Source organism: Anguilla anguilla, chromosome 5, assembly GCF_013347855.1.
Source record: "Anguilla anguilla isolate fAngAng1 chromosome 5, fAngAng1.pri, whole genome shotgun sequence".
NCBI classification, from domain to species: Eukaryota; Metazoa; Chordata; class Actinopteri; order Anguilliformes; family Anguillidae; genus Anguilla; species Anguilla anguilla.
This window is the reverse complement of record NC_049205.1, coordinates 8,849,844-8,874,397: the sequence shown is the minus strand read 5'-3', so window position 1 is coordinate 8,874,397 and position 24,554 is coordinate 8,849,844. Positions and strand designations below refer to the sequence as shown.

The 24,554-nt window shown below is 40.4% G+C and overlaps 1 protein-coding gene across 1 annotated transcript in view; it reads right to left on the bottom strand.

Moving 5' to 3' along the window:
• Window positions 1–9,364: 9,364 nt before the first annotated feature.
• LOC118227506 overlaps window positions 9,365–24,554 on the bottom strand; it is a 32,691-nt gene continuing 17,501 nt past the window's right edge. Inside the window, exons 12-17 of the mRNA XM_035418043.1 lie at window positions 23,747–23,781; window positions 14,201–14,530; window positions 13,048–13,356; window positions 12,122–12,248; window positions 11,686–11,767; window positions 9,365–11,359 (exon numbers count right to left, since the gene is read on the bottom strand). Of these exons, the coding sequence (XP_035273934.1) occupies window positions 11,291–11,359; window positions 11,686–11,767; window positions 12,122–12,248; window positions 13,048–13,356; window positions 14,201–14,530; window positions 23,747–23,781 (952 nt within the window). The 3' untranslated portion in view covers window positions 9,365–11,290. The remainder of the gene's footprint in view (window positions 11,360–11,685; window positions 11,768–12,121; window positions 12,249–13,047; window positions 13,357–14,200; window positions 14,531–23,746; window positions 23,782–24,554) is intronic.

Sequence of the window (24,554 nt, the reverse complement as noted above, 5' to 3'; positions counted from 1 at the left end):
GCTGCAGCAGGGAGGGGCGGACAGGGGCGTCCTGTGAAATTACGTTTAGGCAATTCTGCCCGTAGTTAGGCTACTTTAAGTACAGTATTTGAAGAGACCACAGTTTGCTTCATCAAAAATAAGGAATAGCTTACAAAATTTGCAGCTATTCCCGATTTTATGTTTAAGCCAGGGGGGCGCAAATTTCTTCATACCGCTGTATTCATATCTGTATTATGAGTGCTTCGCCTACTTTATGTTCTGTGGGCTTGTGCCGTGTTGCACGCTTTTTGTTGTTGTTGTTGTTAAGAGTGTAGCGACTTTAAAATTAACGGTATAAATCATTATGTGGAATATTTCTTAACTAAGAGTGTATTGTCTATTTTAAAGTAAAATATTAACAGTTGTGCTGAATATTTGAATATTTAAATTTAAATACTTGAAATGCAGCGTATTATTTTTGCAATATATGTGCAATAACAATAATTGTTCCACAAGAAAATTTTCTTTCTTTTCTTTGATAAATTATACATTTTCAGATATTCTTTACCTATTTTCATGCATTTATTTACCTTTGTTCCATTCAGATGATAGCTTGAATAAAGCTGCCACCTAGCTGATAGGTGTTTGAAGTACAGTACGAGTGAATAAGAGGGTAGCCAAGCATTGGACTGTATTCGAATGGCAGGTATGCCATCCTGCCAAGTTACGGCTTAGTGGGGCAGCATACCCATACGTATAGGCTACAGCAGCGAGAGTTTGGCACTTTTCAGGGTTCCCAACACAACAGAAATAACCACAATGACCACAGACTCTCAGAACTTAAAAACATTCCTTTCTGTTCTTTTTGACGCCATTTCAACAGACAGAATTCGCAAACAATTTCAAACGTCCACACAATAAATCCCAAGTTTATTTTTATTTTATGGTTTTTTGCATTTTTTCCTTCTTCTTCTTTTTCCTTCCTGATTACATCATCACGGATGCTCCAGGCCCACAAAGAATATGTCTCCCCATTGGAAAATTAAGTACATCAGCCAATAAAAACATTGGATACAGACACAAAATGGTCATATACACAAGTGCACATGTTTAAAGTGGCAATCTCGAAGATTTTCATTAAAATAAATGTCTGTTAAGTCACTATATATCGCTGAATTAGGTAACACAATGGTGATTGAGCCTATTATTATATTAATTTATATTGTTATTATTATTATTATTATTATTTATGATTAAAGAACTGAGTGTCTGTGGCGACATTCCCGGGGAAAAAATCACAAGGGGTGCACAGTTAGTGACGCATTTGCCATCATCCATCAGTGGTTGGTCCGCCAGAGAGGGTAGGCGGAGCTAATGCAACAGGCTCGCTCTTCAACTCACTTGTGAGTGTGAGCAGCGTACTTTTTTTTTTTTCGTTTTTTTTCCGGTGTCTGCTAGCGTTATGGAACCCTAACAAGTTTTGTGTAACATTTGATGACAATGTAACGTTATAAATTACATAGTTATTTGCACAGCTAACACTAGCTACCGGACCATGTCAAGAAAGGCAACATTAGTTTAGACAACGTTGTGCACAGTCGGTAGCCATCTCTCATATCAGGTAACATTGCGTTAGCTAGCTAGTTAATGTAATTAACATAATCTAATGTCAGCTAACAATTAGAAAAAACGCTAGCTAACGCTACCGACCGGTACCGACCTCGCAAACCGTCTCTCAAATGCAACGCTACCTTGTTGCAATGTGGCTAACTAAAGGCCAGTTCAGATTAATGATTCGCTACTAGACTGGATGCAACTTGCAAAATTCCAAGACGTCTGATTGTAACGTTCTAAAACTGCTCTTGGCGATTTGACAAGATGGTCTTTTGAGACCCCAGGGCAGGCAACGGCTCTGCTACTAACCAGTTCACACCACTGCAATTTTCTCTGCAACATTCTAAAACCGTTTCGTCTCGTTGCGAATCATTGATCTGAACTGGCCTTAACATTACCGTTATTTACATTGTCATCAAGTTCATCAATATATTGTAATGATTGGAATAAAGCCATCTTTACACAGAGCATTAACCCCAGGGTATAGGTGGAGCAGAGCCGGGTCTGATTTCTGTGTAAAGATGTCAAGCCGGAGAAAAATGAATTTAAAAATACAGCAGTATGGATTAGCGTTGTTATTATTTTATTACGCTTCCTCATATGTTCCTTCAGCCTTGATGCCCTTTTTTGATGAAATCTCCTTTGTTTTTGTTTTATTCTTCTTGTTATGATTGCTAATTTAACACCCAGCTCATATTTATTCTGCTTTAGAATGCTAGATGAATGATTTTAGAACTGTTAAAAGGTCGAGGTGTCCCTTTACTGAGATATAATGCCCACCCTTGGTTTCCCCAGGCAAGGGAGGCTGTCAGCAGGACAGCCTCGGGCTCGGGAGAGATGATTGGCCTCGTCACAGTTCTCCCTTCCCTGGACGAGAGTTGGCTTTTCCCAAGAGCTCAGGGCAGAAAGAACGGAAGTGAGCCGGGTTCCCACAGCAAAATCCTGGTGACTGGAGCAGGCTGGGGTTTGCTGGTTCCAGATGGCTGTGGCCCAGGAGAGTGCTTTGCCCGTGAGGAGTGTGATGAGTTACGCCACTCGTGAGCGCTCGGTGGGGAACTGCAGCGGCTGGAGCTCGAAAGCCAGGGAGCATTGTATGAGAAAGCCCCGACAACCTCCCGGGTTACCGTCGTATCGCTCTGGTGCCGGCAGTCGGGGTTTGCGGTGATGTGGAGGGCTCGGGATTGGAGGAGGCAGCGTTGGTGCAGGAGTCATGGATGGCCTGTGCCTGGCTCTGGTGGACAGTCTGAGCGAGGGACTGCAGGTTGTCCAGGATCTGCTGGAGCACCTGCTCATGGCGACCGATCGCAGTCCCCTGGTTCGCTAGTGGCAACTGTATGCGCTTCATCTCAGGGGGCTGGTTTTCTGCTGGGTCCATGTTTTGGCTTAGTCTTGCTGTAAGGTGGTGTATTGAGTGCACCCAGGTGCAGACTACAAGACTGAGGCAGAGATGAGGTGGCAGGGAAAAAATAAAGATTTAATCGAATTGATTCAAATAACAGAAACACTGAACAAGGCTAAACAAAGGGAAGGTAAAATAAACCGGAGATGAGACTCCAAAATAACAAAGGCCGTAACACCAAAAACAAAGACCTTAAACAGGAAACAAACAGGTAACAAAGAAACAAGTAATCTATCCAAAATACTAAACAGACAAAACTTTAGGGAGCAAAATAAGGGCTTTGACAAGAGTCCAGGATAACTCAAGACTAAGCAAAGTCAGAAACAAAAGACATGGAATGAATAGAGAAAACCAAACAAGACACAGGTGGAACAGATGACACTTAGTGAGGCTGAGTAATCAGGACAGACACAGGTGAAATAAATCAAAAGGTGAAGGGAGAGTACTAGTGGCATCTAGTGGATGATGCCGGAAGGACCCGGGCGAACCCTGATAATCAGAATCGAGTATTCAGCCAAGCCGTTGTATGATAATATTATATTTGTTCCTTATGGAAGATGGGGATAAACTTCGGGTGCATTACTTACTTTAGTTGTATAGTAAGTTAGCATTAGGTTGCTAGTTGGATTATTGCTACATTTGAACATAATAACATAACATATCTTGAACATAAGAAAGTAGAGATAAGTAACCAACTAGTGTAAAATAACATGACGCCGTGGGTTGGTTTTCTTCCTGTTCTGCCCAATTTTGAGTCACCAGCCACCACTGGCTCATCAAGAAGTCACACTGCCACACAATCAAATACTTGTTTTAGGATGATGTTTTGAACTTCATATGGTAATCATTTTCAGTTTAGGTTACTCATAGAAAAAAAACTGTTTTAAGTGAAATTTTGCAACCCCACACTGCCATGTTAAACATGTCCAAGTGTAACATTCTATCACATTTTAAAATGTAATCTTAATATGGTCACAGCACATAAAACTCGATTTGATTTGCTGTTTTATCAAATTGTTTGTGATAATACCTGTGAATTTCATTCCAGGAAATGGTATATGGTGCTTTATGCCAATTAACACCATTAACTCATCCTGTATGCACTTGAAATGATTAATCTGTGTACAAAGACAGAACCAATGAATTAATGAACAAACTAATGAATACTGCAAGTCAGCCAGACACTAATTTCTGTTGCATGGATGTGTCCTCTCATCTGCGAGGTGTTTGTAATTTATTTGCAAAGCCTGGTGGCTGTTTCTGTGCATGGGCTTGTGTTTTGCTAAACCTGTACAACTGTGGGCTGCGGTAGAGAGTGATATGAGGGGGAGGAAAAGACACACGAAAAGTGTTTTTACAGTGGAAGATTTAACTGGGTCACTGCTCAGACCATCAGTCGCCTGGTTGTGTGGGAACGGGTGAGACAGAAGCAAGGGATGCGTGGACTCTGTGTCAGAGAAAAAGGATCAGGGATAGGGTGGAGGGTGGAGGAGAGAGAGAGGGTGGGTAGACATAATTCTGCAGGTCATAAATTGGTTTTAATGTGACTCTTTAGTGTGACACATTCAGGCTTAAAGCAAAACTGGCCTTAAACAGTTTGTCTGTTTAAGGCCAGAAAAACTGCGGCCCAGGTAAATCTCCACTACATCCTGTGTGGCTGCAAGACTGCCCTGGCCCAGGATTGTTACAGGTGGCAGCATGACCAGGTGCTAAGGAAGCTGGCAGGACTCACAGAGAGCATGAGAGTCTTGGCAAACGAGAAGCCCCAATGTCACCAGAAGCAGCTTGTCCATTTTGTAACAGCTGGACAATCGGTGCAGAACTGCTCCACACAGGACAGAACATCAGTCTTGGCCCCAAGAAACGACTGGTCAATGAGAGCAGACCTTGACAAGCAGCTAAGCTTCCCCACTGACATCACCACCACCACACTGAGACCTGGCATCGTCCTGTGGTCAGCAACCGAGAAATTCAGCGGCAGTTGTGCACACATTGTAATCAGCTCTGATTGATTTTTACCTAGTAAACCAGTGATAGGACTGTAAACACCTGTCAACACTCGCAACTGTTATTACAGAAAAAAAAAATCAGCAGGAAGTTACCTCCAATAAAAGATATGAGCAAAATGCATTGATTGGCTGCTGCATTTAATCACTTTTGTCCATCATGGAAAGAAAGGGCATGTTTTCTAGCCTGGAACTGAGCACACTGAAATTGCATGACTAAAACAATAAAATGGGTTGCTGTATGCCCGTTTTTATGTCTTTAAAATTTGTTTTAGTGAACGTTATACCCTGCATCATTCAGTTCTTTTTTTTTTTTTTTTAATCTTTATTAAAAAATTGCTTTGATGTGGATGCACCTGTACTTTCTACATTACTGTTCACATTTGTGTTTTAACAAAAAATATGATAGAGCTCCACTGATACTCTGCTGTTGTCAAGATTTTCCTTTCTACTACTCTTTGTGAAAGGTGCAGTAAACACAAGTTCCTGACTTTCCTATGCTCACAGTAGTACTCCATCAGAGCCAGATCTTACTGTCTCTGTCTCCCAGAGAAGGGCGAATGAAGAGAGGGAGAGAATGAAAGAGGGAGATATGCATTGGACTTGACCCCTCCATTGAAGCAAAGCTTCCGAGAGGAACAGAGCCTGTCTTTGTGATGTGCATGTTAACAATATCATATTTCAGATAGCTACGATTCAGCAGTGGTCATATTCATAGCAGAAAGATTTCTGTTATCAAGGGTGAGCCTGTCAGCAAATGTTACACTTTAACAGAAACATTTCAGATGTCGGAGGGCTTTTGCGTTTCTCACATTTCTGATATAGTCACATCAAAGCCTGTGGTCTTGTGCAGACGCATTTCCTCTTGTTAGCTATGGTCTGTAGCCCACCCAACCCCCTCTCACATCCTGTTAATACAAGAGACAGTGTGTCTGTGCGTGCGTTGGCGGGTTAAATGAGATCACCACAGAGAACAAAGCTTCCATTTAACGATCATCTCGTTTTTCTCGTTTGCATAGAAACTGAGGACATTGACGAAACTGTAAAACAGAATTTTACTGATTCAGAAGGTCACCGATGTGTTTAATATAACTAAGGAAACAGACAAATGTAAAGCCTAACATACTTTACTGGAATTAACGTGGTAAAGGATAAAGGGTGTATAATCCCAGTATCATAAAATAAGTCACCTTTTATTAAATGTACTTATACATAAGGATATGTATAAGGAGTAGAAGGGTGTGTGTGTGTGTGTGTGTGTGTGTGTGTGTGTGCGTGCGTGCGTATGCTCATACAGCAAAGACTTTCAGAATAATGTTGCTTTAGCCAATCAGGAAGAGCTAGATGATTTGGCACAGCATCTCTGTAGGCTGATCTACAGTACACGTCGAAAGCAGCCGTTACTCCAGCTACAAGCTGAAAGCTCACTGGTCTCAGTCTAGTTCCTCCTTTAACGGAGGCTTTGGTCAAGAAGAGAGAAACTGCACCTGCATTGTAGTTACTGGTTGCATGACCAAATAGGGAAGAAGTCACTAATTTGGGTTTGAGGGGTTCTATGGAAATAGAAAGCGTGCTCTTTGAGGTTGGCGTGGGGGAGGTGTATAATAGCAGTTGGGCAGAAGTGCTAGACCACATCCCCAAAGAGACTGCTGCCAAAATGAACAAAATGGAGTCCAATACAACCAAATAGAACACCTTAAAACATGGAGTCCACTTCAGATTCTGCACAGCTGGCGGCAAAACCTAACTCAGATCTAAGGGGTGCTGAGGTTCCCAATATTCAGGGCAGCTGTCTACACTGTCTTTGGCTGTTACCCTGGGTTGGACTTTTTGAGGCAAGCCAGCATTTTGCTCCTTTAGTGTACTGCAGTCTGCCATGTGGTTGCTATATATGCACTACATGTAAAAAGTATGTGAACACCTGACATCCAACATCTCAGCCACAATTATGGCCATTAATATGAAGTTGGTCCTCCCTTTGCTTCTGTAAGAACCTGCACTCTTCTGGGAAGGCTTTATACTAGATTATGGAGCATTGCTGCAGGAATTTGCTTCCATTCAGCCAGAAGAGCATTTGTGAGGTTGGACACTGATTGGCTGATAGTGGCTCGCTGTTGGCTTTCCAATTGATCCCAAATGTGTTGGATCGGGTTGAGGTCAGGGGTCTGTGGAGGCCAGTCTTCCACACCATTCTCAACAAAACCATATCTATATGGACCTCATTGTGTACCCGGGGGCAGTCTATAGCCGCGTTTCCACCAAAAGTACCCAGAATTCCAACTTTTAGTCCCAGGAACTACTTTTCAAGGAACTAAAAGGTTCCTTCAGCCCATTGTTGTCTGCGTTTCCACCGCGGTCTAAAGTCCCGCGAAGATTAGGCAAATTAGCCCACTGACGTATGAAAAAGCGACGTTGTCGTCGGTCCATCTGTCATATGATTTCTTCTGTAACCCCATACTACCACCGAAGTAGCCTACATTATTTTATAATAACCGGGACAGCCCGGAGGGGTTTATACCACGTATATACAACGGGTTACCAACAATGACTATATATGGTTACTTTTGTATTTATTTATTTTTATCGATTTAATCACCTGAAATTTAAATATTCTTCCGCGGTCGTTTGGGCATATTTTACCGTTGTCAAGCAAAACTATCGTTGGTAGTTGGACTTGGACCGTTGTTATACTACAAATAGGATATAACAGGCCAATAGTCAGATTGTAACTGTTTTATATATCCTCTCAAACACATTCATTATGTTTTTATGCGAACATTCACATTCCACAAATAACTGGTAACAACAGCAGAAAACATGCACACGTCGTAAACACTGTATCAAATGTTTTGAGTCAATTACAACGGGCTAACAAAGAAAATCCGGAAGAAAATATTCAGCAACCGAATTAAACCATTTGAATGTTTTGGTACGTAATATGCTGTCCCAGCACGAATGCTTAACATTTTATAAAACAAATACTAAAGCAAGAAAAGAACAGAAGAGCACACATGTTATAATTCCAAGACGTTGGCAGGCTATAACCAAAAGTAGGCTACTGCGCCACATAACATACAAGTTTGATTTCAAGTTATTATGAAAATAAATATGTTTGGGGCTGCAGATTTTTTAAAATTGTGGTTGAAATAAAACACTGCGAGTAGTCGACCAATCAGAAATTTTCAGCGCTTGCGCCCCACCCCAAAAGTTCCAATACTTTTGGAAAGTACTACCCCCCGAGCAGGGACTTTTTTGGGGGTAAAATAAAGTCCCCTTCGAAATTACTGCTAGCCGAGCAGCGAAGTGTGCCCTCCAGATGCAAACCATGCACCATAAATTAGTCCATAGTCTTCCTGGTCTTTTCGTGGAATTGAAAAATGGCAGTAAAATTGAGTAAAATTACGGCAGTCTGAAAAAGCTAAAGGGAAGATTACTAGAATTAACCTGTTATTTTACCCGGATAAAAAGTGCAGAAGGTGATTTCCAGTTTGCTTGTACTGTATCACCAATGTTAATTATGCAGAACTACCGCATACCTCACATAACTGTATCAAACGTTTTGAGTCAATTACAACGAGCTAACAAAGAAAATCCGGAAGGAAATATTCAGCAACCGAATTAATCCGTTTGAATGTTTTGGTAGCCTACGTAATATGCTGTCCCAGCACGAATGCTTAGCATTTTATAAAACAAATACTAAAGCAAGAAAAGAACAGAAGAGCACACGTTATAATTCCAAGACGTTGGCAGGCTATAAGCAAAACTAGGCTACTGCGCCGCATAACATACAAGTTTGATTTGAAGTTATTATGAAAATAAATTGGTTTGCCGCTGCATATTTTCAAACATGGCGGGTAATGGCGGAAAATAAATACAACACAAATGCTGCGAGTACTCGACCAATCAGAAATGTTCAGCGCTGCAAGCTCCACCCAAAAGGTTCCTGTACTTTCGGAAAGTACTACCCCCCGAGCAGGAACGTTTTGGGGGGTAAAACAAAGCCCCCAGAACTAAATTTAGACCCTAGTTCCTGCGGTGGAAACGCACTGAGTTCCTCAAAAGGCTCCTAGTTCCGGGGTATAGTTCCTGCGGTGGAAACACGGCTATAGTGATTAATACATAGGAGCATTCTCTATCTTTTTTATCTTCTATTTATTTCATGACTTAAACCAGTCCCCTAACACCTTGACAGCATACTTGTCACATAATGATCATCCAACTGAGGCCCCAAGGCTAGATTTGATATTTTACCCAGTTCATTTTCGGATTACGTCACTGATGACTGAACCATGGCATTGAGTTGCAAGGGGAAGCTGTGAGAACATGGAAAAGAAATATGATAGTCGTGATATATGAGAACATGAGAACAACCATTACAGAGAAGCACAATGGTGATTTAATGTCATGGGAAAACCCAATGAAAAATTGTTTCTGCTTCTTTACTTCCAGTGCCGCTGAGAGGATTTGCATCTGTGCGTCATGTTCCTCATAACACACCTGATAACTGCCACATTCGTGATAAAAGTCCTGAATGGCTAACATATGCAAAACAATATATTCATGTTTTCATTTATAACTGCCTGTCACAGGTGAGGTTTAAACTCCCTAAGCAATAAATGGTTGCAATAATGTACAAGCTACATCTTTGGTTAATAAAGCAAGTTAAAAATGTCCTTATAACCCCTACTTCTTTAAAACAATGATGAGTTAAACAGAAGCTTGCGAGACATTTGGAGAGTCTAAGGTAAAGTCTAAGGTGCTCCTCAGCAGAGTTTTCAGGGTGTGTTTTGCACATGTCTGTGTTCACAGACATTAGCTGGACAGAAATACTATCACAGTACTATTTTTACAGTGCAGTAGATTTTGGCCCTGACAAGTGAACCTGCTTGTTCTCGATTTAGCCCCTGCAAAGCCCACTGTGCTGTACTTTTATCTGTTTTCCCAATCTATGTTTTTCTGACAGCATTTAGATTTAACATCATTTTACAGCATGTGGGAGTTTGACAAAGCATATGATTTGTAGGTGCAGAAATGAGTACAACACATAAAGCAGACAGGAAACAGAGTGGGTCAATGTGGGTCTGCAGAAGTATGGCCCTGTGGCGAAACACTGTTCGCCATTCACCATCTCAGACAAAACAGTAGGAAACAAAGTCTGAATACCACCATCTGGGGCGTGTAGATATCGGTTTACCACGCTGAGCACAAACCGAAAGACAGGGTATGCTTCTGAGAAGATCTACATATCTGCCGTGTATGTCGACGTTATCTTCTTCCTATTCATACGATCAGCTTTCAGGAAACACAGAAGGTGTGAAACCAGATCAATTAAGGGCTGTGGTGAGGGTGATAAACAGGTGTATATTAATTCAATGAAGTGGTACATTTCAAGACCACCTCCTCCCCAACCACAAGAGAACATCTTCCTATATGATACACCTAACGATATTACAACAGTGTCTCTTTTCACAAGAAACAAGAATTTTGAACAGATTTATGTCATCTTAGTGCATGTAAAACGTTGTGAAAACTTGGCCTGGTGTTTGTGTCTAAGTCTTCAGTACTGAGGCACTGGTATGCATGAGGAGGCAAAAGGCTTGGATTGGCATGGGATTACTTCATCATCTTCAGACAAAGTCACCCATGTCATCCACATCAATCGATCAATCATTCAATTTTTATTTGTATAGCGCTTTTAACAAAGGAGCTTTGTCACAAAGCAGCTTTACAGAGAACCGGCCCCCAGAGAGTAAGCCTAGGGCAACAGTGGCAAAGAAAAACTCCCTGACTGATAACAGGAAGAAACCTTGAGCAGAACCGGACTCAGAGGGGGAACTCATCTGCCACGGACAGGCACCGGTTTGTTATGGAAATGGCTTACATGAAAACAGATAAATTATAATACATAAACAGCCAATCGAGGATTAATTAAGTCCAAGCAAAGGTGACTCCGGTCACGTAGAGAGATGGGCAGGAACACTAATGGGTGGCAGGGTCAGACAGGGGCACAGGCTTGGTTCTACAGCTGAAAAGGAATTTATTATTTTACATGAATAATAATAAGCCCTTCAGGACATCCATGGCCTTTGATCTGCCCAACAAAACATATGTTTAGACCATTAAGACACGCGTTGATAAACACACACTATTAATATTGAGCACCAAAATACAGAAAAAATGTCATGACAGATGCCACTATACACAGTGAGGGTACAAGTCCCTGATTCAAAGAACAAACAATACTAGTAGTAAGGGACGTTGGACACTGGCTTTTGACACAGCCAGTCTCTCTTGGGTTGCACCAGTGCAGTTATTTGCGCACATCTGCATACACAACTCCGTCTTCTCTCTCTGGATCCAGGGCCCTGGGAACGCCTCCCTGTGGCACAGGAAACCACAGGAAACACACAAAGTACACTCAGAAAGTACACACGGAAAGTACACACGGAAAGCAGGAAAAATAGTGAAAGACTTGAACTTTAAATTCTTTTTGTAAAAGTAAAAAGTAGGTTAAAAAAAATTGTTTTCGTAAGTTGGTTAGTAATTAATTATATATAAAATTGTATTCACTTTGCCATTTTATTTGTTAGTTTTCTTTTGGCCATCAGTCTCTCAGAGGTGAGTTGTGTGAGAGGTGACATGTGCATCTAGTGCATGTGTGCACGAGTGCATTCTTGTGTGGAAGAGAAATATTTTCCATCTTACAGAGCACTGTGTCTCTTCTGGGTGGGTTCCTATGCAAACGTCAGCATACTGCAGTTCACCACTCTCTCTGCTCACATCCCTACTACCTTAACAAACAAAAAGCAGCATCATCCTTTAAACCCAACACAGCAACATCATATTTGACATGACAGTGATGCTGTTCCCCACAGTCCTATCCAAATATGTTACATTACAACTACATTACAACACTATTATACTACAGAGAGCTGTACAAATTACTCATCTGTGATACTTACACTGTCTCGGTTTATGTCATCACAGAAAAGGAATTCCACTGATAATCCATTCAAACACATTAAATTATCATAGATATGTAAACACACATACACAGACACACATAGACACACACACACACAATTATATCCTGTAATGCCAAACTCCACGCAAGATGCCAGTCTGTCTTACAGTAACATACTTGCCTGTGTTTTCCAGTTCTTTACTCTTCTGATTTTTTATAATGAAACCAACACATGCAATTACTACTATCACCACCACTGGTATCAGCACTGCCGTTAATATGTAATTCCTTGTTTTGATTGAATCTGTCAAATGAAAGGAAACACAATTTTAAAAACCATCATATCTTGCTTTATTGGCATTGAGAGGTCTTTGGTCCTCACGTTGAGAGACAACAGCAACAATTCAAACGCAAATTCCAGATTTAGAATCAACTCTAGACCTTTTTTTCTATTTTCTTGTGTATGAACTAATGATGCAACAACACACAACTGGCCAAGAAACAGCTGAGCAGCCAACTGTCCAATTACAATGGTCCATCAGCTGGACCGCTCTGAGTGTTTGCTGAACACTGAACCAGGAATTCTTAAGCTTCTTTGCATTTCTTGCTGGGAATAACCTTCTTGCCACTTGCCAATATGTTTATTTGGCTCCACACATATAAGCTTAACTCCTTCTTCATTGCCATATTTCTTGCAACTTTAGTGCCTATTTTACTTGCACTACAAGCTAAAGTTATTAGGCTACCTGTGGTTTAAAAAAAGGTAGATAAGATTTCACTCAATTTCAGCACCCCTTCACCTTCAAATTTCAGAGCAAATTGTGTATAAACATATGATTGTGCCATGCCAAAAAATATATTAGGTTGTGCTATACCAGGTCCTCACTCATTACATGCCCTCAGTGCATGGAGTACTGATTCCTGACACTATACCTGGGCTCAGAGGACAGAACTACATTCCAAATAAAAATTCCAGACAGGCTAAAAGTATTATGCTACCTGGGGTTTAAAAAAAAAAAGATTTCACTCAATTTAATTTCAATGAAATTGAGTAGCCTCAGTGAGGCCCAATGAACATGGAATACTGAACCCTGATTCTATACCTGAGCTCAGAGGACAGAGCTCCTCAGTGTTGAGTGGGACAGTCTGGTTACTGACTGGGTTTTCAGCCACACAGGTGTAGGCAGCACTGCAGTTTTCTGTCTCCAGAGGGAGAGACAGGGTGCTGTTGAGATCAGGACTGCTGGTGTTCAATAGTGTCTCCCCCTCCTTCTGCCAGGACAGGACGACCTCTCTCTCATTCCTCACAGAACACAGCACTGAGCAGCTCTTTCTGCACACTGCACTGGACACTGAGCGACTGACTGAGTACCTCGGAGTGATGTGAGTGATGACAGGTTTAGGCACTGGAGCTGAGGCATGGGGAGATAAACAAAACATTACAAAGCCAAAAAATATGATTCCATAATGTGGAATTCCATTTGGAATTACATTCTAGAGTCCACAATGTGTATTAAGGCAAATAGAAAGAGGCTGGAGTAACAATTTGAGGTAATAGATTTTGAGACATGCCACTGTCTGAAATAATCTGCTTCTTGCTTTCTGTAAAGTTACCTGTATTTTTGCTAGCTTTTACACAGCTGACTTACCAGTGTGGCCATTCAGATAAAACAAGTCACCAAAGAGCACAACAGCACTTGTCCTTGCATGATTGTGCATGAACCTACTCGCTCCCAATGCTTCCTTGAAAGATGTGTTTTTGAGGGTATTGGGTGTATAAACTCATAATAACTATTTGAATTTTGACTCATTTACTCGGTACAGCCTTTTGAATGGGAATTCAGCCAAAGGATGGATTGTGATGTTTTGCTGGGAAAGCAGACCTGCACTAGAATATTTTTACAGAAATGAAGGAATTCCTATCTTTATGAATTGTAAAATTATCTTTATATTCTGTTGGATTGATTTAGCATTATTTCAAACAATTTTCACAGGTGCAGTATTTTACCTAGATAACAATTAATAGGCTACATTCTCCTGAGTGAAAGTATGTATCTCATTATTTGCAGAATTGATTTTCTGACTTTCTACTGCCCACCTTCCGAGCCCAACCCCACACAGAATGGAGGATGGACAAATAGAGGGATGCAAAGTTGCGCACAGTTAAATACTGGAAATCACAAGAGTGAAGCATGGAATGATCTGAAATGAATTCATAAAGATAAAAATATACAAACATGTAAAAAGTCCACTCACAGTATACTACTAAGTTCAATTTCTGTTCTGAAATTTCTCCATTGATAATGGTCTGTATGCTGTAAACACCAATGTCTTTGCTGTTGAGGTTGCTGATGTTGAGAGACCAGGTCTGTCTGTCCAGCTGCAGCCTGTCTCTAAATCTCTCGCTATAGTCTGATACAAACTTTCCATCGTTCAGCTCAGCTATCATTTTTTTAGAACTACCAGAATGAAAAATCCACTGTATCCGAGGGCTAGTCTGTTCTCCAGTAAGATAAGAGGGTAAAATGATGGTCTCTCCTTCTTTCTTGCTCACTGTCTTCACTTCAGGCTCTACTGTGAACTGTCCTGGAATTTGAGAAATGCAGAAAGCATCAGTTAAAATCTCAAATAAATCATGGCTACAACCTGCAGATAAAATGAAAGCACTGGCTGATATAAAACACGGAAGCTCTAAAGTGATGCTTTTAGACAGACTGTCAGCATGGTTTCTGTCTACTACAGTCATACATTATGGGCATGGATTCAACAAGGGAGGTCTTTATTATGTAGAGCAGAAACAGGAATAGCCACTTTGAAAATAAGTAATACACAACGTTTATTTGAAACCAAGCTGGTAAACAATTATATGAAGAAATGATGTAAGTGTTCTGCTGCTTATTTAATTTCATATTTAATTGAGCACTATTCTTAATACAGGTTATTCAAACTGTTGGTTCTGTTTTGCACTATTTATGGTATTGTAAAGGTTACAGAAATGGTAGCAAATATGATCGTATCATAATCAAGTTTGCAAGTTACAGAATCCCCAGTGGTAGCACAAAATGGGCATTAAAAGATGGTGGGTTCACATTAGCTCTCACACAAATGACTTGCTTGCAGTAAAACATGCTAATAAACCAGTCAATAGAGAAATAATCAGTGGGACACAACCTAGATGTTAAGAATTTCAGATGACTAAAAGTTAAAATTCTTAGCTTATACATAGCTAGACCCCTGAAATAATTTGACTCGCAGAAGAGTTTCAGTTGTTTTTTTTTTTTTCAAATTACAGCCATTCCAAATTAACGATTGCATAAGTTGCCTTAGAATGAGGAAAAAATAAAATACAACAAAACATTTGGCAGTCAAACACAGATCTATTTGTGACTGTATAGGCGCATAGGCCCAAAAACTAGAAAATGTTACTGAAAATGAAGAATAAGGCATTTGAGAACTGAATAGTAGGAATACCTTGTATTTAAAAACAAATAAAGGTACAGTGATATATTACTGTGCTTATTGATGAAAACTAGGAATATTATAGAATGTTGAGATGTGTAAAACAGTACATTTAACAAAATGCATTAACAAAATTTATATAAAGAAATATCTCCAAAGCTAACAAACATGCCAACTCTGGTCCTACAAGCAAAGACACGTTGGCTTGTATTTTTGTTTATGCCATCAAACCGCCATATTAAACAATCCATCCTGTCCAAACTTGTTAGAAAATGCTGCTTCCTTTAACTGAATAGTCTGTTTAAGCTTATTTAAATTCACATGTGGAAAGCTGAGTAATGCATAAGAAAATACACCCATGAAGCAGAAAACATTAAATGGAATATGATTCATTATTTGAAAAAAAAAAACAAAAACAAAAAAAACTTGGTTTTGGGCAGAGTAGTGAAGAAGTGACTGTAACATATCTCCTGGTGATGAAAAATAGGTATATAAAGGATCCTTCAGTATTTCCAATAAAATGAAATCAAGACAAATTAGTACCATTTGCTAAAATGTACGCATGAATGATATGGACCAACCTTCTGGCAAAACCTTCTGTTAACCATTAGAAATTCAGGGCAATTTCAGATACTAAGCTTGTTCCTGGAGTTTTTTTACAATAAAGCTATTTTTCACAACTAGATTGACTATTTAATTACTATTTAATGACTAAAATGTGCTGTTATCCTTTGTTTCACCAACCATGCCCATGCACATATTATAAAAAACACAATATACATCATAAAAGGTATCAGCACTTACCATTGAGGAAGAAAAAAAGAATAAAATGAAGTCCAGCCTTGAAGTTTATCATTGTACAGGAGATTTTGATTCATATCTCAAGTAATTTTCACGTCCAGTTATGAAAGGTCCTGGCCCCCACAAGTGCAAACATTATTTTATATAAAATTTATTTCTTGCAAACAGATGGTGTTGGCAGCTGGGCAGCCCCATTGGTGTGCGGGAACAAAGAGAGACAGAGTAAAAGAGAGAGACGGGGGCGGGGGGGGGGGGGGGCATGTTGGAGGGTTGCACACACACACAGTTTGAGAGAGAGGGAAAGAGAGAAGGGGGAGTAGATTGCTAACCAACAAACCATGTGAAACATAAAAACCCTGAGACGTCTCTAAAGACTTGGAGAGCCCACAATAAGGTTCCAAATTTCAGTTGAGCTGTTGAGACAGGTTCATCTAGTTGTAACCAGGTTACCTCCCTCATATGCCTGCCTAGACATGCCCACCCCCACTGTCTCTGCTTCATGTGAAAGAACTTCCTGAAAATAAAACACAATTCTTGGAGGGCCACTGTAGTTGGTGTAAGGGAGCATTTCTCTTCAATCGCTGCACTTCTTTAATACAGTCTGCATGCATCAGGAATGTGCTCTGCAACAATGTCTGTGAAATCCATCATTTATTGTTTAGATCATATATTCAGCTATAACCTCGATATAGTTTTGTATGGTGTGTTTGGTTTGACTGTGTCTAGTTTTTCATTTTCCAAAAACAATGAAAACATAGGGGACAGTTGGTATAAATGTAACAGCTTTTGGATTTTGGTCATTTACACAGAAAATATTTAGCCTAGCATTATGAAATTTTACTTCAAACAGCTTTGATATTTCAGTAATCATTACCCATTTCAGTTACATTCATAACTTAATCGAGTCAGATACAATTTAAACCAATGTACAAGCAGTCCGATTTTACATTCATACAGCCTAGTGGGTGTAGGTGTAATTGTAATAGAGGGGCGAAATAATTGTAACAGTAAAATAAAACATATATGGATGTTTTGTTATGCACATACTAATGTTAAGCTGAAGCAAAACACATTTTCAATGTACAAACATGCTAAGACACTCACCCATACAAAGCACTGTGTATAAGGCATTAATTCAAACTTAGAAAATCTAGGCCTGCCATTAAAAGTATTGATATCAAAATTGTGCCAAATTACATGAAATAATATTGGCTATGTTAGCTCACACAAATTAAACAAGCTGTAATCCAGCTTGTTTAATTTGTAATTGATTTTATTACATGCCACTGTCTGAAATAATATGCTTGTTGCTTTTTGTTAAGTTACCTGTATTTTTGGAAGTACTCTTTCACCCATTTACACAGCTGAGTTACCTACCAGTGGGGCCATTCAGATAAAACACGTCACCAAAGAGCACAACAGCACTTGTCCGTGCATGATTGTGCGTGAACCTACTCGATCCCATTGCTTCCCTGGAAAACGTGTTTTACTGGGAATATAAACTCATAATAACAATTTGCATTTTGACTCATTTCCTTGGTACAGCCTTTTGAATGGGAATTCAGCCAGGATTGGATGGATTGTGATGTTTTGCTGGGAAAGCAGACCGGCACCTTCAGAAATGAAGGAATTCCTTTCTTTATGAATTGTAAAATTATCTTTATATTCTGTTGGATTGATTTAGCATTAGACAAATAATCAGTGGACCACAGCCTAGAAGAAGTATAGCTGACTATAAGTCTTAACTTATATATAGATAGACCCTTGAAACAATTTGACTCGCAGAAGAGTTTTAGTTGTGAATTGAAATTTCTGTAGCCTTTCCTAATTATTGATTGCATATGTTCCTCAGAATGAGGCAAAAATAAAATACACACAGAAAGAGAATCTTGCAAGGTGATGAATCATAAAGAAAAACTGGCTGTCTGACTGCATGCCCACTCCAGTGAGTCTTGCACTGTGCTCATACATAAATAATACTTTGAAAATACCTATAAAATAAATAAATATTCCAACCAAACAACAATCCCACATGCAAGATTATTTTTTTTATCACATGCACTTTTCCACCACCATTACCATGGTTACTGTGAAGCGGGATGTCTGCATTTGGCATCACCTCTGCATTTGGCTACAAATAAAATTATATTCTTAGTTTTTGTTACACACAATAGAAAAACACAATAGACATCATAAAAAGTATATGAACTTACCACTGAGAAAGAAAAGAAGAATATAATCAAGTCCAGCTTTGACGTTTATCATTGTACAAGAGACTGTCATTCATATCAAGTTATTTGCATGTCCAGATATTAAAGATCCTGGCCCCACAAGAGAAAACATAATTTTATGTAAAATGTATAACATGCAAATAAATAAAGTTGCCGGCTGGGTTGAAAATCCCCATCGTTGTGAGGGAACAAAGAGAGAAAAAAGAGAGAGAGACAGGGGGCGGGTAAGTGTGTGTTGTATAAAGAAATATTAACTGTAGTTGTCTTGCAAACATGCCAAATTTTCCTTTGTAAAAAAATCTTTTTATTGTAATATTGTTGATACCATGTTTGTACGTTTACTTTTTCCTTTAATATTTATGTATTGGCATGTTGCCCCTGCCTTGGCCATCTTTAAAGGGTTTTTTTGTGGGGGGGGAGAGGGAGGCTCTAATCTAAGAACCATTTGAAACATGAAAACGGCTGGTTTTATTTCCGCTGGAGAAGAAAAAAAAAACTGCCAGCCTCAGGGCCCAACTTGTGTGCAAGGTGTTAAACACAATTCTTGAAGAGCCACTGTAGCTGGTGTAAATGCCACCCACACCACTTCAGATTTATCTACATTAGCTCCTGTTCTCTCATACACACGTGAAAATACGTACAAAGTGAATGTAATTATTATAATAAGAATTCATTTTATTTATACATATATTTTATCTATATTTGTTTTTATCTACAGTCCCCTCCAAAAGTATTGGAACAGCAAGGCCAATTCCTTTGTTTTTGCAATACACTGAATACATTTGGGGTTGAGATAAAAAGATGAACATGAGACAAGAGTTCAGAATTTCAGCTTCTATCTCCTGGTATTTACACCTAGATGTGTTAAACTACTTAGAACATAGCAGCTTTGGTATCAGACCACCCAAATTTTAGGTGAGCAAAAGTATTGGAACAGAGAGTATTTAAGTAAATGAAAGCAAATAACACTTAATATTTGGTAGCATATCTCTTGCTTGCAATAACTGCATCAAGCCTGCGACCCATTGACATCACCAAACTGTTGCATTCTTCTTTTGTGATGCTTTTCCAGGCTTTTACTGCAGGCTCTTTCAGTTGTTGTTTGTTTCGGGGAGGTTTTCCCTTCAATCTCCTCTTCAGGAGGTGAAATGCATGCTCAATTGGGTTAAGGTCTGGTGATTGACTTGGCCAGTCTAAAACCTTCCACTTTTTCTCCCTAATGAAATCCTTTGTTGTGTTGGCAGTGTGTTTTGTGTCATTGTCTTGCTGCATGATGAAGTTCCTCCCAATTAGTTTGGATGCATTTCTCCGTAAGTTGGCAGACAGAATGTTTTTGTAGACTTCTGAATTCATCCTGCTGCTACCATCATGAGTTACATCATCAATAAAGATTAGTGAGCCCACTCCAGAAGCAGCCATGCAAGCCCAAGCCATGACACTTCCTCCACCGTGCTTCACAGATGAGCTTATATGTTTTGGATCATGAGCAGATCCCTTCTTTCTCCACACTTTGGCCTTTCCATCACTTTGGTAGAGGTTAATCTTGGTCTCATCAGTCCATAAAACTTTGTTCCAGAACTTTTGTGGCTCATCTCTGTACTTCTTTGTAATCTCATCTTCCGATTCTTACTACTGATGAGTGGTTTGCATCTTGTGGTATAGCCTCTATATTGCTGCTCTCTAAGTCTTATTCGAACAGTTGATTGAGACACCTTCACCCCTGTCCTGTGGAGATTGTTTGTGATGTCACTGACTGATGTTTTGAGGTTTTTCTTCACAGCTTTCACAATGTTTCTGTCATCAACTGCTGTTGTTTTCCTTGGTCGACCTGTTCGATATCTGTTGCTCAGTACGCCAGCGGTCTCTTTCTTTTTCAGGACATTCCAAGTTGTCGTACAAGCTATCCCCAATGCTTGTGCAATGGCTCTGATCGATTTCCCCTCTTTTCTAAGCTTGCTTTTCTCCCAAAGACAGCTCTCTGATCTTCATGTTAGTTTATCTTTTATAACACAAATGCAGTTTTCACAGGCAAAACCCAAGGCTAAAACCAAGAGCAGACATTCAGAACTATTTATTGTTTAACCAATCAATCTGACAGGACACATCTGGGCAACAAGAAACACCTGTCAGTCACATGTTACAATACTTTTGCTCACCTAAAAATCGGGTTGTCTGATATAAATGTTCTAAGTTGTTTAACAAATCTAGATAAAAATACCAGGAAATAAAAAAAGCTGAAATTCGGATCTGTCATCTCATGTACATCTTTTGACCTCAAACTCAATTGTCTTCAGTGTATAGCAAAAACAAAGGAATTGACCTTGCTGTTCCAATACTTTTGGAGGGGACTGTATATTATAATTATTTATGTATAGAATGTAGCCAAAATTAAATATATAAATAAACATTTATAGTACAAATAATATTAATTTAAAAAGCACATTATCACCCTTGTTCAGTTTCTCCTTTGAGTGGTATCTCACTTTTTGAAGCACATTATAGCCTGTGCAAACCTGAAAGCATTCAAATCGCATTAAGCAAGCGATTTAAGGTGGACCGGCGATTTAGAATCGGGAGCTGCGAACTTCTGCGCTGTCATCAAAACAATACACACGTCATCTATCTATCTGTTTATCAGCCACTAGATGGGGCCACACGATAATTCTTGAGCTCGTATTCTTTCCCTGGTGGTCTAGTGGTTAGGATTCGCAACCCAGGTTCGATTCCCGGTCAGGGAATGTATTTTTAGGACTTCTCGGAGTTCTGTCTTTTCATTGTTAATGCATTTGGTATGCCATTATTTAAACATAGCACCAGATTGGTGAATAATACATACTGAAATCTTCAAAGTAAAGTAGGTAATTAAGCAACTACCTCCACCTGCACTACCCAGGCAAGCAGAGGCAGGGGACGTAACAGGGAGCAACATCTAGCAAATCGTCCATGCAATGCGAATGGCCACGCTATAGATTGTGGGGAGTGTTCAGCCTGTTACCAGCCAAAATAAATAATAAATCAGTAAATGGAAGCCAACTGGGAACTTATGATATGACTAATACAACTTGGTGTGTATTAAAGTTTGTTAGACACTGAGCAATTGCTTCATACAATATGGGCTTTTGTATTTCTCATGTTTCTGATACAGTCACATCAAAGCTTGTGGTCTTGTGCAGACGCATTTCCTGTTAGCTATGGTCTGTAGCCCACCCAACCCCCTCTCACATCCTGTTAATACAAGAGACAGCGTGTCTGTGCGTGCGTTGGTGGGGTAAATGAGATCACCACAGAGTACAAGGCTTCCATTTAACGATCATCTCGTTTTTCTCGCTTGCATTGGAACTGAGGAAATTGATGAAACTAAAACAGAATTTTACTGATTCAGAAGGTCGCTGTAGTTTAATATAACTAAGGAAACAGTCAAGTGTAAAGCCTAAAATACTTTACTGGAACTAACATGGTAAAATATAAAGGGTGCATAATCCCAAAATCACAAAATTAGTCACCTTTTATTAAATGTACTTTATAAGGAGTTGAAAGGAGTGTGTGTGTTTGTGTGTGTGCGTGCGTGCATGCTTACGTGCGTGCGTGTGTGTGTGTGCTCCTACTACAAAAACTTTCAGAATAATGTTTCTTTAGCCAATCAGGAAGAGCAAGATGATTTGGCACAGCAGCACTCTAGGTTGATCCTCACATCAAAAACAGCCGTTACTCCAGCTACAAGCTGAAAGCTCACTGGTCTCAGTCTAGTTCCTCCTTTAACAGAGGCTTTGGTCAAGAAGAGAGAAACTGCACCTGCGTTGTAGCTACTGGTTGCATGACCAAATATGGAAGAAGTCACATATGTAGGGTTTGAGGGAAATAGAAAGCGTGCTCTTTGAGGTTGGCGTGGGGGAGGTGTATAATAGCAGTTGGGCAGAAGTGCTAGACCACATCCCCAAAGAGACTGCTGCCAAAATTAAATAAAATCACATTTAAGATAGGCATTAAAATGAAAACGGTTAGGCGAATTAAGGGCAATGCAATGAACAAAATGGAGTGTAATACAAGCTACACTGACATTGGCTGTTACCCTGGATTGGACTTTTTGAGGCGAGCCAGCCTTTTGCTCATTCAGTGTACTGCAGTCTGCCATGTGGTTGCCATATATGCACTACATGCGGAGCACACTAGACATGATCGGAGCACACTAGACATGATCTTTGTTGCACGGCAAATCCAGGAGAAATGTCCGGAGCAAACAAGGACCTACATCACATTTATTGATCTCACCAAAGCTTTTGACACAGTCAACCAGGAAATTATCTGGATCATACTCAGGAAATTTGGTGTTCCACCCAAATTGCTTAGCATCCTTCAAAATCTCCACAATGGCATGCAGGCATGTATACTTGCTAGAAGTCAGCAATCATCACCGTTCCCTGTAAATGTAGGGGTGCTTGCCCCTGTGATATTCAACATATTCCTGGCGGCAGTCACAATCCTTTCCAATCAGTCCCTTAAGGCACAGGATGGTATACAAATCCAGTTCCGTCTTGATGGAAACCTATTCAACATCAGACGTCTTCAATGCAAAACAAAGACTACTATCTGCAATGTTCAGGAGCTGCAATGCAACATGCTCTGGATGTTCTGTCCCCTGTGTACCACTCGCTGGGCCTTCAGATCAATACCCAAAAAACCGAGGTCATCGTCCGAGAGAGTTCTCCATCCCCCACCCCACCAAAATTCACCATTGAAAGCACCCCCCTTATGATTGTCCAGCACTTCTTCTACCTTGGCAGCATTTTAACATGTAATTGCTCAATTGACGATGACATCCAGGCTTGCATCAACCATGCTTCCTCTGCTTTTGGTAGACTACACTCTCAAGTCTTTGAGAACCACCACCTGAGAACATCAACAAAAGTTGCAGTCTATCAAGCAGTTTGCCTCTCAACATTACTATATGGTTCAGAAACCTGGACAGTCTACCGAAGCCACATTAGATGTCTTGAGGCTTTTCACATCAAATGCCTCCAACGCATCCTTGGCATCAGCTGGGAGGACCGCATTCCCCACACTGAAATCCTCCAGCAGGCCCAGTCCTCCAGTATTGAAGCAACCCTTGCTCGGAGACAACTAAGGTGAGTGGGTCACATCATCCAAAGACCCGAATCCCGATTACCCCGCCGGGTGCTCTATGGACAACTCCCAGCAGCCAGCAGAAGACCAGGCGGACAAAAACTGCGATGTAAGGATCAGTTGAAAGAGACACTGAAGAGATGTGACATCAAGCCTGCTTACCTCGAGGCAAGAGCAGTTGACCACCAACTATGGCGCTCCCAATGCCACTCTGGGGTCAAACACCTAGAGGAGCAGCGCACTCAAAAACAGACAGAGCGACGCCAGCAATGACACCTTCATGCTGTGTCAGCACCACCCCATCCCCCCGACCCAGCCCTCACATGTTCTACCCGTGGCAAGACATGCAGTTCTGGGATCAGACTTTATAGTCACACACAGTGGCACCACTGGCAGCAACGATAGTTTCGCCCCCCGCCCCCCCCCCCCCCCCCCCCGCATGGAGGCAACGTCATCTTCGTTTGCGATGGACTGCCTAGTAGTAGTAGTACATGTCAAAAGTTTGTGGACACCTTTGCTGCTATAAGAACCTCAACTTTTCTGAGAAGACTTTATACTAGATTTTGGAGCTTCCATAGGGACTTGCTTCCATTCAGCCAGAAGAGCATTAGTGAGGTTGGGCTCTGATTGGGTGATAGTGGCTCGCAGTTGGCTTTCCAATCGATCCCAAAGGTGTTGTATGGGGTTGAGGTCAGGGGTCTGTGCAAGCCAGTCAATTTCTCCCACACCGTTCTTGACAAAACCATTTCTATATGGACCTTGCTGTGTGCATGAGGGCAGTGTCATGCTGAAACAGGATAGGGCCTTCCCTAAACATGTAATTGTCTAGAATGTGATTGTATGCTGTAGCATTAAGATTTGCCATCCCTGGAACTAAGGGGTCTAGCCCAAACCATGAAAAACAGCCCCAAACCAAGGAGTGCCCAGATACTTTTGGTCATATGGTGTATATCATCTGATTGATCAGATGAGAAATGTGCTTGCCCCTGATTAGTCAA